Below are 15,585 nucleotides of genomic sequence, written 5' to 3' on the forward strand. Positions count from 1 at the left end.
CCCTAAAGGACAAGTATCCCTGCTGCTGCCCAGATTCAACTGTAAGTCATAAAGGGCATTCCTTAGTTTTTTCTGTTATCTTGGGTCAAGTTAACCGTTTTTTTAATGCTATTCTTTTATTGCATTCAGTCACTTTCATAATTTCCCCTCCTTAAGCTCTTCTGCTCTTCTGTTGAATGTATTCTTGACTTTTCTGTTCCTTTGTCTTCTATGGAAATGTCAGCTTTTCCTCAGAGAGAACTTGTTCCCAAAACATTTTAAAAACAAGCAAATCTTTCCTGGTGCTCCTGTTCCTCTCTACATTATTAAGGTGATATACAGGTCCAACTTAATCAACCCAAACACTCTGCTGTACAGATTGCCTGTCTCCATCTGTGAATTTGCCTGCTTTACAGTCCCTACCATCATGATTATCTGAGCAGAGAATTTCTTTCTCTTTGTGAGGAATTGATAACTTTGACTCATTACTTCAGAGGGGCCATTGCAGCTTGGCATGAAGAGGTTCAAGTATTACAGCTTTACTTCATGTCCTGCTGATGTCATGAGGACTTGCTGAATGAGCAAACATGGACATTGGGACTCTCTGAATCAACTGTATAATCTTCAGTGTGAACAGGAGTCACTACTGTCTTTTCTGATACGACCGTTTTGTTTCAGATATTTTGGATCTACCATGGGGGTATTATTCCAGAAGCATGTTAATTAGTCTGTCTCTACATTTCAAACTTCTACAAGGAACTGCCTAGTTTTCATGTTTTCAAGAAAAAGGAAAAGCCCAGTATTTGGCTTTTCTATTCTGATGCCTTGCAGAGGTGTATCTATACCCTATTGTCCCACAGATTCACCTCTCTCTCCTCAGTCTCAGCTGCAGAGGCTTCTAGACATGCATGATAAGCTGCCCTCTCTTTCCAGGTTCTTCTGCTGAATATCATTGAACCTACCCATTGTCTTGAATAATTTTAACAGTTATTCCTTCACAACCAATTTCTTCTGGTCCTCCATAGATTCAGACTTCCATGGACTCTGCTAAGGAACAAAGATTCCTCTGAAAGATACAGAGAAGTTATAGATAGGACTTTTCCCTTCTGATGATTGTTGAAGAGCCACAGAGTGTGGAAGGGATATGTGGACCTAGAACATGGAACACCTCCACCCCCTCTGTTCAAAGCAGGTTCAGCTAGAGAACGTTGCTCAAGGCCAAGCTGAGTTTTGGATAACTCCAAGTTCTCTGAGTAACACATTCCAGTATTTGACCTTCCCCATGCTATAAGTGCTTTTTCTTATGTTTAAATGGAATTTTGTGCATTTCAGCTTGTGCCCGTTGCCTCTTATCTTCCCACTGTGTGCCATTTAAAAGAATTTGGTTCAAGCACATATGGTCCACAAGAAATACCTACTATTATTTATATAAATAGAATATATTTTAATTATATAAATAATAACAAACTGTATATACGGAACAATTTATAACTTATATAAGTATATAGTCATACAAAGTGATGAGATCCCCCTAAGCCATGTCTAAAGGTTAAACCCAGTTCTATCAGCCAGTCCTCAATTCTTGAAGATCCTTCCTGTGAGATGCTGCTTGTTCCTAAGTTTTAATATAGTCTCACCCAAAAGTTCACAGAGTGAATGTTCAACTCACTGAACATTCATGCCTGTGATCAGGACTGGTTTCCCCTAAATGATAAACTCCTGTTGGTTAATCAAACTGGCTGTTGCAGTCATTGCCACTCTGAGCGCTTGCTGAGTTGCTTTGTCTACTACCAACTGCGTTTTCCAAACTGGGAAACAGTGGGACATGTCTCCCCATCTGGCCTCTGTCCCTGTGCTGAAAGCTCAGCATCTGAGGCACTGCACTGTGCTGCATGAGCCCTCTGCTCCCATTCCTCAACTATATGCCAATACACTTGGCTTGTAGTTTAGATATTTGCTTCTGCCTTTTTAGAGAAAATATAATCTTCTGTCTGACTTTAGGCTTACTTTGGAGTTTATGAGATAACACAGATTTTCATATTCAACTTTTTAGTGAAATAACTGTGGGATCAGCAGTTAAAACAGTATGACATCATGGCGACCTTTACAAAATTCGAGTAAATTATAGAAATGGGAATTTTAACAGTCACTGAGTGACTGTAATCTCAAGTAATGCGAGAACTGTATAACTTGGCTCAATATCACTTGAATAGCTCATTTGCTTCTTAACAATTAAAGAGAGATACAAGCGCTACTAATTTCTGCAGTTTGAAGTAATGAGTAAACACAAATCTATTCTTGCATTGCTGCAGGCCAGTGCTAAACAGCCTGCACAAGTGTAACCCACACATATCACCATTCCTTTAAGAGAAATAAGGAAAATAGTGAAAGAACTCATAGGATCATAAAATTGTTTGGGCTGGAAGGGACATTAAAGATCATCTAGTTCCAACCCCTCTGCAAAGGCAAGGATGCTTTCCATGAGGTCAGGTTTCTCAGAGCCCCTTTCAATCTGGCCTTGAACACTTCCGGGAGTGGGGCATCCACACCTTCTCTGGGCAACCTGTTCCAATGCCTCACCACCCTCCTAGTAAAGAATTTCTTCCTAATATCTAATCCAAACCTGCTCTATTTCAGTTCAAAGCCATTCCTTCTTTAGCTAGTTCAGCTGTAACGTAATTTTTTCCTATAATGTGATGCTGCTATTGCATTGTTCAGATTTCTGATGAAAAAAAGTTATAGGAAACTTAGAACATGCTTACCTGCTCATGAGTGACCTCTAACTTGAAATATTGGGAATTTAAATCCTTCCTTGAATTTATGTGGATATAGTAGCAAAAGCACCCACTGCAGGTTTCTTCCTAATGTGAAATTAGTTTTGTTTTCATCTGTTTCTCTGTTGACTAGTCATTTGCAGTGATGTTTCAATGCAATGTTCATAATTTTGCCCCAAATTGTCCATCTGCAGTTGGTTTATGCTGGTAAGTTTGCAGCTTGAAGTAGTTGTTTAGTGTTAGAAGTAATGCCCTGATACAAAGCAGAACTTTGCTATTCTATGTATGCTGGTATACTTGATTAGATTTAGACACTAGAAAAAAGCAGTCTACCTGCTAAAGTCTCTTCTAGAGTAAAGATCATGACCAGACTTAGCTAAATCTGGCTGAAGCTACTGAGAATGAGATCTTAAAATGGTAGTAGTCTCTAGTAGGTTAAAATAGATTAACTCTGAAACAATTTTGTTCCTTTTATCATCTGACACCTTTAAACACCTTTTTATTTCTCCTGAAACTGCTAATTTGTCATATCACAGATTCTTGTACAATTTATTTCCTGTCTTCTGATCAGGACAAGCAGTAGTGTTAGTTTCATGTATGAGTTACAGTCCCTTGACCAAAGAAGTACAACTTCCCACTTTTTCTGATCCTCAGCAAGACTGCTTTGCCCAGAACCTGCAGGAGGCTGTCACTCAGCTCCTGACAGTCTTGCACACCTAGTCCAGACAAGGACAACACCAGTAGGTTTGGTCGGTGGCTGCAGATATTGCAAGTTTCATTCTTATATTTTAAGTGGAGAGTGAGTGCCTAGCTGCCATTGTTTTTGTGTGGCTTCATATTTTAGAAGCCTGCAATACAGATTGTACTATAGAAAACACTTTTCCCATCTATTAAGAAAAGGTGGCAGCTTCTTGCAACAGGTTATGGATCTGGTCCAAGTTATTCATTATCTTTTCATGGAGGTTTGTTCTCAGCTGCAAATATTCTTAGCTTAGCACTTTATGTTTGCTGAAACAATATGTAGTTGCCATAGGAAGGAAATTCCTCACCAATCTCTAGTCTATCAAATGACAAGTTTACTTTATCAATAGTATTTTTCTTTCATTCTACAGTTAATACTGATTGTGATTGGCGCTATAACAGTAGTCTCAATATTAGAACCCTACATCTTCCTGGCATCAGTGCCTGTGATAGCAGCCTTTATTCTGTTAAGGGCATACTTCCTCCACACTTCTCAGCAGCTGAAACAACTGGAATCTGAAGGTAGGAGCAGCAAAGTTGGTAGACTTTTAAATCCACAACAAATCAATTGAGAAGTGATTCACTCTTTCTCCTCTTTTTTGTGTCTTCTCTTGCAAGATGGCATTGTCTTTGGGAGCAGAACACCTATCTCCTTAAAGCCAGGGCTGTTACTCATTCAGCCAATACTGAGTGCTCTGCTGCCAAAGAGCAATAAAAAAGGCCTTTTAAAAGATGGGCTTTATCACCACTGCAGCTGAAAACAAATAAAGTCCTGATACACAGTTTTCTTGAGAGTACATGTAGCTTGCAAAATTGTGTTCAGACTTGGTATGTACCCTTTGAGTTTGTTTCTTTGTAAGAAAAATTTCAATGGATGTATCTTAATCACAAAGAGCTCTGATTTCTGAATAAGTTATTTGATTAAATTTCCTTCCTCTCCCCACATTAAGAGAATAAAATATTCCAAATAAAAATGAAAACCTCATTTGGAAGTGTGAACTTGCAGACCATGCACTGTTGCTTGGCTTTGCAGCAAACCGGCAGATCCATGGCAAGTCAGTCCTGAATTTTAAACAGTGGTGATCCTCTTCCCTTAAGTGTAATTCTGGAGTTCCTCAGACTTTAATTTAAATTTCTTTGATGTTCACAGGGATCCAGCACGGGCTCACCACTTTTTATGTAATGCAAGATTTGCTTAAAATTACCATGTCAGTGCAGTTGAATCTGGAGCATTAAAGTACTCTGTCTATGCTAAGAAAGCTTCATATATTGGAGTTATCAAAATTGCAGGAATTAATTTTGGCTGGAGAGGAGCAGCCTTTCTCTTGTGGCATCCTACAGAAGGCCAGGAGCATTCCCAAGTAGATATGAGACAAATAGTTATGTGTTAAATATGAAGAGTTATTGTGATCCCTTCCTGTCAATACACTGAATGCAATTTCAACCCATTCTTGCAAGGACTGTTGCTATGTATCCTTTGTTAGGATGACTTCAGTCATGTAGTTTGACAACATATGTAAATTGCACACTGGCAGTGGTTACACTGCTGTGAGGTAGAGCATGGCGGGGTGTTTTCATTGTCAAAGGCATTTCCTCATGCATGCTGATGTTGTTCTGATTTAAACACTTTGCAGCTCGGAGTCCAATTTTCACCCATCTTGTTACAAGCTTAAAAGGGCTGTGGACACTGCGAGCTTTTGGGCGGCAGCCGTATTTTGAGACCTTGTTTCACAAAGCTCTGAACCTACACACGGCAAACTGGTTCCTCTACCTGTCAACACTGCGCTGGTTCCAGATGAGGATAGAAATTATCTTTGTTGTCTTTTTTGTTGCTGTGGCATTTATCTCTATTATAACTACAGGTATGGTAACTTTACCCGAAAACTGAAATGGAAGTCTGCTGCTTCTTTTTAACAGCTCAGCTTTAGAAAATTCTGAGAGAAATAAGCTGTTGTGGAATTTAGCATACACTGGAGTCATTGATTTAAGTATGTCATAGTAGCAAACACAATTTAATTAAAATAGAAATAACACCATTATTGCCTGCAGTCTGATATTGAAGAGGACTCATTAAAGGGAACAATCTGAAAATAATAACTGAAGGGACAAAACTTTTATTTTGTTGATAGTAATTGCTGTAAAATTATCTCATGAGTTTGAACCCACATTACTGTTTCAACAAGCTTGGATGTTGATCACACCTGTATAGCTCAAATATTTTTAGTAAATAGAAGTTAATGTTCCTCTCACTTGCAAATGGCTAAGACATGAAAATCTTAATAATCTTTTAAAGCCTGTAACATTAGGAGAAATTGTCATCCAGTTCTTTAATTCCCAACCCACTGGCCCATTTTCCTATGTGAAGTTTTGCAAATTCTATTAAAAATCCCCTGAACAGTGACTCACCACTCCTACTAAACACAGTATATGAATGAGAATCACACTATACCTTACCTGTATTTGAAGTGGTGCCCATGACTTGCCAGGTTGTAGCCAGCCTCAAACAAGCAAAAATTAGGAGTATGATGTCCCAAAAATGTTTATAATTCATTTATGTGGAAAAATTCAGCTAGAGGTAACTTCAAATACAGATTTTTATTCACTTTGTTTTGTTATGTTTGGACATGGTTCTACCTGTCCAAGTTTTACACTGAACTTTGTGTGCAGGATCTGTATGCAGTTTCAGTACTATGGTCGCTGATGAACAAGAGTTTAATGATTTTATGGAGGAGGTTTTAAAATCTAACAATATTCAAATTTCTTTCAGCTATACTTCAGTGTTGAAAAGGAGTTATATAAGAGCTTGCAATTTATCAAATATTGTACAGTTTATGGAATGCTATCCTCTATTTCTTGTAGAAGGAGCTCTAGCTCTCTTTACAAAAGGAGACACCACACAAATGCTTCTGTATGAAAATAGGCACTTACTGTTCTTTTGTTACTAAGGAGACTTCTAGTTCCCTTACCATTCATGGGAAACAATGCTCCCTGTTGTCCTTCTCATTTCTCACTCTGTGTCCTTACTAGTTTGGGGTTTTTAGGAAAATAATTTCTTGTGTTAGTTGTCCTGTATATTTTACTTGAGAAAAGGAGTGAAAACACTTCTTAAAAATGTTAAAATTTGTCATCTTGGCACCATTATAACCTTTACTGTTATGAATAATAGGCCCTTGGAGCAATACTAAATTCCTTATCTTAATCTATCAGCTTTCATGAGGAATATTTTGCTTTCATTTCTTACTTTTATATTTACTTATGTAATGAGACATCTATTAGAAAGCAGGAGGAGGTTTATTGAAGAAAACTATATCAGGAATGGAGAAATCGTAGAAAGGCCTTTGACTTAAATTCTCAATTCCATTTAACACCTAGTGAGGTGAAAAATCAACAGTGTGGTAGATTAAATGCTTATACTGTATTGCATGAAGTCATAAAGGAAAATCCCTGGAAAATCTCATGCTTGTAACAACCAACAATTAAAGATATAAAATTTACAGCTGCATCTTTGTGAAACACTAATGAGAACATCCTCTATTTGTCAAAGAAGGGAAAATGTAAGCAGTTTTGAATTTTAGAGTTGCTAGCTGTGTGTGGTGTTTTGCTTAGATAAGAGTAATTTCACAATTCATGTGTGTTGAAAAAGCGAAAGTCAAATCAAGATTGCGGAGACCTGATCCTGTTTATAGTTTAAGTACCAAGATTCTACTGCCAAGCAAGATTGGGATTTCTAGTGAATTCAGCACCAAAGCCATGTGTTAAACTATGATTTAACTCTTAGTCCTTTTTATGATTAGCAAATCATGTTTTATCTATGAAGTAAAAGAGGTGAGAGTATGAATATGCATCTTAAGATATACATGCTAATTTTCTGTTTTCTAATGGCTTTTTATTTGCACAGAAATTGAATGTGTTTTTCTCTCCACAGGTGAAGGACCAGGTACAGCTGGAATTATTCTCACTTTAGCTATGAACATCATGGGAACCTTGCAGTGGGCAGTAAACTCAAGCATAGATGTTGATAGTTTGGTAAGCAAAAAACGCATGGTGCTGTGCTTTCTTTTGAGGAACTGCCTTATTTTGTTGGTTATGGTTGTGCAGTGAATTATCTTCAGAGTTGAATATTACGCAGATATGTCAGAAAAGTTTCTCTCATACCTTTGATAGCAAACTACTGGCTTTGGGATGGCACAAACAAAGTTTTTACACAGTCAGAAGTTTTTCTGGCCTGGAATAGGGAACAGCATACTTGCACTTGACGATTCAGATTGCAGATGTAGCAGTGATAGGAAAACCTCAAAGAGGCTTGGGGTGTTTTGTTATATTTCCTGTATTTATATATATAAAATATACCTTCCTTGGTCTACTTGACACCTTTGCATAGCAGATCACAATGGATGTTTTTGAGATCCTTTCACATGTTACCAATAGTGATTTAAAAATCTGTCCTTGACTTCCCTGGAAGTCTTTTTCTGGTTTTATGAAAATGCCCTCTGACATAAGACTTTGCAGTCATGCTAATTTTCATAGGTAGGACTGGCTTTAAAACAGAGAATTTCACAAGATTAGCTTCTCATCGCCTATTTGTTGAGATATGTGAAGCAGACAGGAAGCTCATAAAAGAATATGTGTGTTCTTACACTTTTCATCATACATTAGTTCAAATGTATGAAAATTTTAGCTTTTATTTTAAAATGTAATAGTTCCTGATCTCTTTCCACTTCATTCATGCTAGGATTTATTTTAGACAGAATTTGTGTAACAAAATACTGTAGTCTTACAAACAAAAATATTTTCTGAGAAAAAAGAACTCCCACATCCTGTCTTACCCGCTCTGAACCCTAAATCAGCTTCTCAAGCCCAACCATTTCAGTATTGGAAAACAAAATTTTGCAGCAGATTTCAGAGTCCCTTAAATCCTGATTAATTGAAATTAATTGCCATATTAAAAATATATAACTGGGGCAATGGTGACAGTGAAGCAATATTTGCAAGTCTAACATTATTTTTTTTAAATTATTATTCAACTAGATTCACCCTGAGGGAAATCATTAAGAGCCTCAGAACAAGGAATTAACCACTTACAGCATCTAAGCTCTTGTTTGCACATGTGTGACTGCTGATAGTTGAGAAATGGCCCTTCAGCAGTGATTCCCACCCACCAAATGTTTTATGCCAGCTCTCTTTGCTTTGTTATGAACAGCCTGTCTTGAAGGGCAAGCACTTTGTGAGAGGGCTTCATTGCTGTAACTGCAAGACCTGCTAAATAGTAGTTACACGACTAAAAATGAAATAAAATGCAACGTTGGTAAATCACAGAAGTTTTAGGGTTGGGAGGGACCTCTGGAGATCCTCTTGTCCAAGTCTCCTGACAAGGCAGGGTCACCTAGAGCAGGTGACACAGGAACTCTCCACAGGTGGGCTTTGAATGTCTCCAGAGAGAGAGAGAGAGAGACTCTACAACCTCTCTGGGCAGCCTGTTCTGCTGCCGTCTGAATTGCTGCTAGCATAGTCCAGGGTAAAGAAGCAAAAAAGATCTTTGCACAAACATCCACAGATGTTTTATTCAGCCATGCAGTGAGATGTTCAAGTCCCAGCACCCAGACCCAGCGAATCTAACTTTGTCTCTCTACAGGGGCCTGGGGGCTGATCCTGGTCTCAGGGCAGCACAAAGATGAGGGCCAATCAGGGAACAGGGAAGGTGTGGCTCAGGAACATAGAAACAGACACAGGAACAGGGGAAGGAGCAGATGGGGTCTAACAGCTTTTTGAGGGAAGCTTCTTGTGCCTCCCTAGACTAGGGAATGCCCCCCCAGGGTCTCCACACTGTTCCAGTGCTCTGTCATCCTCAAAGTGAAAAAGCTCTTCCTTACATTGAGGTGAAACTATTTGTGTTGTGTTGTTTTTGTGTTGCTCGTCATTCTGTCACCGGGCACCACTGAGAATAGCCTGACACGATCCAGCTGACAGCCGCCTTTGAGATATTTATGCATTAATGGGATCCCCTCTCAGCGCTCTCTAGACTAAACAGGCCCAGCTGCTGCAGTGTCTCCTCATAAAAGAGATGCTCCAGACCCCAAACGATCTTTGTGGCCTTCACTGGGCCCTCTCCAGTAGCTCTTTGTCTCTCCTGTGCTGAGGAGCCCGGAACCCAACCCAGCGCTCCAGATGTCGCCTCACTAGTGCTGAGCAGAGGGGCAGGACCACCTGGGGCCATACTCCTCCCGATGCACCCCAGGTTACCGCTGGCGCTCCTGGCCTCAAGGGCACACTGCCAGCTCACAGTCAAATTGTCATCCACCAAGACTCCCAGGTTCTTCTCTGCTAAGCTGCTCTCTAGCAGGTCAGCCCCCCAAAACCACCACAACAGTAGCAACCATGTTAATTCACTTGGCTCTCATTTGTAGACTCCATTCCCTGTAAGGCAGAATGTGATCACTTCAAGTATAAAAATCTGTATACAAATGATGTGTGTGTATTACATGGCTTAATACAATCTGAAGGTGTCCACAGGAGCAACAGGAAGTCCTACTGTAGGATGCAGAGGGTGCTGGACACAATAGTGTTTCAGTAAAGAAGAACTTCCCCTTTTTAAAAGTACAGTTGTGTTAAAATGTCACCTATTAGCAGCAATAAGAAAGTAACTCCCTTTCTCTTGGGAGTCCCAAGTTGCTCTAGACATTTCTGAACACTTTGCTCTGTATTAAGAGGAAGGACTGTGCTGGAACACTGGTTATGTTGTGTGTTACAGTGTATTATTGATAGCCTTCTAAGGTCCATCAGGTTATAGAGTGGATCCTCTGGACATGTTTTACCAGTGGATAACTGCTCACCCTCATGACATGAATTTTTAGGTATCCCAGAGAAGAAATTAATAGATATTGCTGAAAAGCTGTTCCTGTGCACAAGCAGATAAAAATAGCTTAATGATGTCAAGATAATAAAACTGCTTCACTGGGTGATACAGATGTATTATTTCCTACTCTGTAGTCTCTGCATTTAGCACTTCCCTCATCAAAGTATTTTACATTTGGCTAAAGATGTTTTGCAGAGGGTTGCCTGACTTAGTAGCCTATTTAGTTATATTCTATTTTTCTCTCTAGAGGTAGTTGGAAGCTCCCCACAGGACAGACTGACTAGAACTGACACATCTCTAGATGTCTCCAGTTACAGATACGCACATACCACTCTAGTTGGCATCACTCTTGCCCTTCCTTGAGCAGCTATGATGTCTATGTTTACAAGCATGCCTGAGTGAATAGCACATTTGTAGGTAGCAGTCTTTGGCTGTCATATAAGCTGGAGTTTTCTGCAAGTGGTTGAAAGCCATGTCCAAAGGAGTAGCTGGCCAAACAGATGGGTAGGTGGCAAATCTGACTTTATTCCACCCAATCTCCATCTTGAGCTTTCCATGACACTGGCACACAGATTGAAGAAATCTGAGTTCCTGGGTTGGTTTTTATTTCTACATTCACAGATACTGTTTTTGAAGCAATTTTTGTTGTACACATTTGGCTTCAAATTAAAAACCCCTATTGTCTCTTAATACCCCATAATGGTTTAATGGTTTTGGCATTTCATTCTCTACAGCCTTGATACCTTGTCTGCTCTGCCTTTATTTAAAAACAAACAACCCCCCATATCCCCCTTCCTCCCCTCCAAACATATATGGTCACTCTGACAGCTATCCTTTGCTTCATTTAACACTACAAATTAGGCTGGATTTATTGTTTCACTTTCATCATTTCTGCTAATATCCCTTTAATTGGTTTTCAGTCTTTTTCTTCCTATCCTTCTAGGCAGTCTTGCAATGTTTTGAATTTTTTTCCTTCATAAAGAAATAGAAAATATTTTTTTTCAGTAAGTGCTGCTTTCATAGATAAGCATTAGCTAGTCCCAGTGGGCTATTCTAATGCTTTCTAACCTCTTCTTTCACTGATGTATATCCTGCAGCAGCAGTGCTCCAACTGTGAAGGACAGTTCCTTTTTAAAGAGAAAATGCCATGCTTTTACTGTTGCCAAGATTACTTATATAAGGAGATACAAAAAGCATCTCCCAAGGAGACATTAAAACCCAACTGCTAAATGTCACAGTGCCTCACCCTGTACTTCAGGGATGCTGAAGAATTAAAGTAATACAGGGTAAAGAAAATGACCAAATTTAAGAGTACAGCTGTGAAAAAGAATGGTGCTTTTACAAATTATTTCAATTTTTTTTTTAATCTAGGACATGATCTCAATACAGTTTTTACTACTGTTGGCAGAAAATCTGAGAACACTTAAACACAAGTTTAAGTAGAGTAATTACTTAAGACTCAAGACTGTAAAATCTGCATCAGAATGGCAGTCCTCAAAGTGAGGTGTTGGTCTTCTGGGAAGCAGCATAATGAAGAAAAAATCTTTTGAACATTCTTTTTTTTTCCCTGCCTGCACAGCAGTGTGAAAAAGAGAGAAAAAAAAATCAGTAACAGTTTTAAATGAGCTAGGTATTTCACTTTCGCAGTTCAGAAGAGAAGCATACATCCTATAAGTGCACACAATATGTAATAGCAGATGATGTGGAACCTCAGTAAAACCATATGTTCTGCCTACAGAACCAGTTTTGGCAGTGACTTCATGCACAAGATTTTTTACAACATGAACCATTGGCCCAATCTCTCATAGATGCCCCAGCTGCACAGTGTACTTTCCAAGCAGTGTTTGTGAGGAGGTGATGTCTGGCAACACAGCCATTGAATACCATGTATGTCTGGCCTGAAGAGGGTGACTGCTCTCTTTTTAGTAGAAGAAAACACAGACCCTGATTAAATTAATTCTTTTAGCTTACTTGTAAAAGAATTACTTCTTCCACCTTCTGGAAATATGAATTATATAATTATGAATTCTCCTTCAAAGTTAAGAAGAGTTTAAGTGATATTAATGAGGAAATAAATAAAAGAATTTGCAGTGTTTCTAAAATCTCAGTAAAATACAATTAGGCAAGGCTAAAAATAGTGTACTATGCTATAGACTTAGGGACAAAAATAGTAAATATACCCTTTTATTCTAAAGTACTAGTTAAAGAACACAAAGATAGCTGGCACAGTACTGATGGTAATAAAGGATAAAAAATTTGCTATCTCCTATCCTATACCTGTCATTATGAATGACAGAACATTTCTACCTGTGAAAGGAAGAATGGATATTTTTGGCAAATGTTCCTGACATGTTACATTCTGCCCAGATTTAAATCATAGTTCAAGCTATAGAACAAGGAATTCAGAATTGATTTAAAATTACTAAACTGTCTAAAACACATAACTGATAAGTCTGTCAGGGGACTAGGACATTGGGATGAAATTTTCTTTTTTATAGAACGGCTTTTCACCCAGCTGGCTTCCCAGCAGACATTAGACAGTGTGTAGTGGAATGGCCCCTTGGGCATTTATGGGGAATCTCTGCCCATGAAAACATTCACAGCTCTTGATGAAGCCAAGAAAGACCTGCATTTCTAAAATAACTGTATTTCTATAAAGCTAAGATTTCTGAAGACAAAGGTACCATCAAACACCAATTAAAATAACTGCATGGTCATTGTGGGATTTACTATTGTCAGTCAGACGGGGAGAAAATTGTCAGCGTGATTCAAGCCTGATTGAAAACTGTCAGCCTGATTCTTCCTGTTTGTATCACCAAAAAGAGCTGGCATACAGGTGGGCTTTGAATGTCTCCAGAGAGAGAGAGAGAGAGACTCTACAACCTCTCTGGGCAGCCTGTTCTGCTGCAGTCTGAATTGCTGCTAGCATAGTCCAGGGTAAAGAAGCAAAAAAGATCTTTGCACAAACATCCACAGATGTTTTATTCAGCCATGCAGTGAGATGTTCAAGTCCCAGCACCCAGACCCAGCGAATCTAACTTTGTCTCTCTACAGGGGCCTGGGGGCTGATCCTGGTCTCAGGGCAGCACAAAGATGAGGGCCAATCAGGGAACAGGGAAGGTGTGGCTCAGGAACATAGAAACAGACACAGGAACAGGGGAAGGAGCAGATGGGGTCTAACAGCTTTTTGAGGGAAGCTTCTTGTGCCTCCCTAGACTAGGGAATGCCCCCCCAGGGTCTCCACACTGTTCCAGTGCTCTGTCATCCTCAAAGTGAAAAAGCTCTTCCTTACATTGAGGTGAAACTATTTGTGTTGTGTTGTTTTTGTGTTGCTCGTCATTCTGTCACCGGGCACCACTGAGAATAGCCTGACACGATCCAGCTGACAGCCGCCTTTGAGATATTTATGCATTAATGGGATCCCCTCTCAGCGCTCTCTAGACTAAACAGGCCCAGCTGCTGCAGTGTCTCCTCATAAAAGAGATGCTCCAGACCCCAAACGATCTTTGTGGCCTTCACTGGGCCCTCTCCAGTAGCTCTTTGTCTCTCCTGTGCTGAGGAGCCCGGAACCCAACCCAGCGCTCCAGATGTCGCCTCACTAGTGCTGAGCAGAGGGGCAGGACCACCTGGGGCCATACTCCTCCCGATGCACCCCAGGTTACCGCTGGCGCTCCTGGCCTCAAGGGCACACTGCCAGCTCACAGTCAAATTGTCATCCACCAAGACTCCCAGGTTCTTCTCTGCTAAGCTGCTCTCTAGCAGGTCAGCCCCCCAAAACCACCACAACAGTAGCAACCATGTTAATTCACTTGGCTCTCATTTGTAGACTCCATTCCCTGTAAGGCAGAATGTGATCACTTCAAGTATAAAAATCTGTATACAAATGATGTGTGTGTATTACATGGCTTAATACAATCTGAAGGTGTCCACAGGAGCAACAGGAAGTCCTACTGTAGGATGCAGAGGGTGCTGGACACAATAGTGTTTCAGTAAAGAAGAACTTCCCCTTTTTAAAAGTACAGTTGTGTTAAAATGTCACCTATTAGCAGCAATAAGAAAGTAACTCCCTTTCTCTTGGGAGTCCCAAGTTGCTCTAGACATTTCTGAACACTTTGCTCTGTATTAAGAGGAAGGACTGTGCTGGAACACTGGTTATGTTGTGTGTTACAGTGTATTATTGATAGCCTTCTAAGGTCCATCAGGTTATAGAGTGGATCCTCTGGACATGTTTTACCAGTGGATAACTGCTCACCCTCATGACATGAATTTTTAGGTATCCCAGAGAAGAAATTAATAGATATTGCTGAAAAGCTGTTCCTGTGCACAAGCAGATAAAAATAGCTTAATGATGTCAAGATAATAAAACTGCTTCACTGGGTGATACAGATGTATTATTTCCTACTCTGTAGTCTCTGCATTTAGCACTTCCCTCATCAAAGTATTTTGCATTTGGCTAAAGATGTTTTGCAGGGGGTTGCCTTACTTAGTAGCCTATTTAGTTATATTCTATTTTTCTCTCTAGAGGTAGTTGGAAGCTCCCCACAGGACAGACTGACTAGAACTGACACATCTCTAGATGTCTCCAGTTACAGATACGCACATACCACTCTAGTTGGCATCACTCTTGCCCTTCCTTGAGCAGCTATGATGTCTATGTTTACAAGCATGCCTGAGTGAATAGCACATTTGTAGGTAGCAGTCTTTGGCTGTCATATAAGCTGGAGTTTTCTGCAAGTGGTTGAAAGCCATGTCCAAAGGAGTAGCTGGCCAAACAGATGGGTAGGTGGCAAATCTGACTTTATTCCACCCAATCTCCATCTTGAGCTTTCCATGACACTGGCACACAGATTGAAGAAATCTGAGTTCCTGGGTTGGTTTTTATTTCTACATTCACAGATACTGTTTTTGAAGCAATTTTTGTTGTACACATTTGGCTTCAAATTAAAAACCCCTATTGTCTCTTAATACCCCATAATGGTTTAATGGTTTTGGCATTTCATTCTCTACAGCCTTGATACCTTGTCTGCTCTGCCTTTATTTAAAAACAAACAACCCCCCATATCCCCCTTCCTCCCCTCCAAACATATATGGTCACTCTGACAGCTATCCTTTGCTTCATTTAACACTACAAATTAGGCTGGATTTATTGTTTCACTTTCATCATTTCTGCTAATATCCCTTTAATTGGTTTTCAGTCTTTTTCTTCCTATCCTTCTAGGCAGTCTTGCAATGTTTTGA

The 15,585-nt window shown here is 39.7% G+C and overlaps 1 protein-coding gene across 1 annotated transcript in view; it reads left to right on the forward strand.

Moving 5' to 3' along the window:
- Positions 1 to 15,585, forward strand: part of CFTR (CF transmembrane conductance regulator) — an 87,071-nt gene that overhangs the window by 51,232 nt on the left and 20,254 nt on the right. The window contains exons 21-23 of the mRNA XM_014306968.2: positions 3,866 to 4,016; positions 5,129 to 5,356; positions 7,420 to 7,520. Coding sequence (XP_014162443.1) covers positions 3,866 to 4,016; positions 5,129 to 5,356; positions 7,420 to 7,520 — 480 coding nt within the window. The remainder of the gene's footprint in view (positions 1 to 3,865; positions 4,017 to 5,128; positions 5,357 to 7,419; positions 7,521 to 15,585) is intronic.

This window comes from Geospiza fortis, unplaced genomic scaffold (genome assembly GCF_000277835.1).
Source record: "Geospiza fortis unplaced genomic scaffold, GeoFor_1.0 scaffold195, whole genome shotgun sequence".
Lineage (NCBI taxonomy): Eukaryota > Metazoa > Chordata > Aves > Passeriformes > Thraupidae > Geospiza > Geospiza fortis.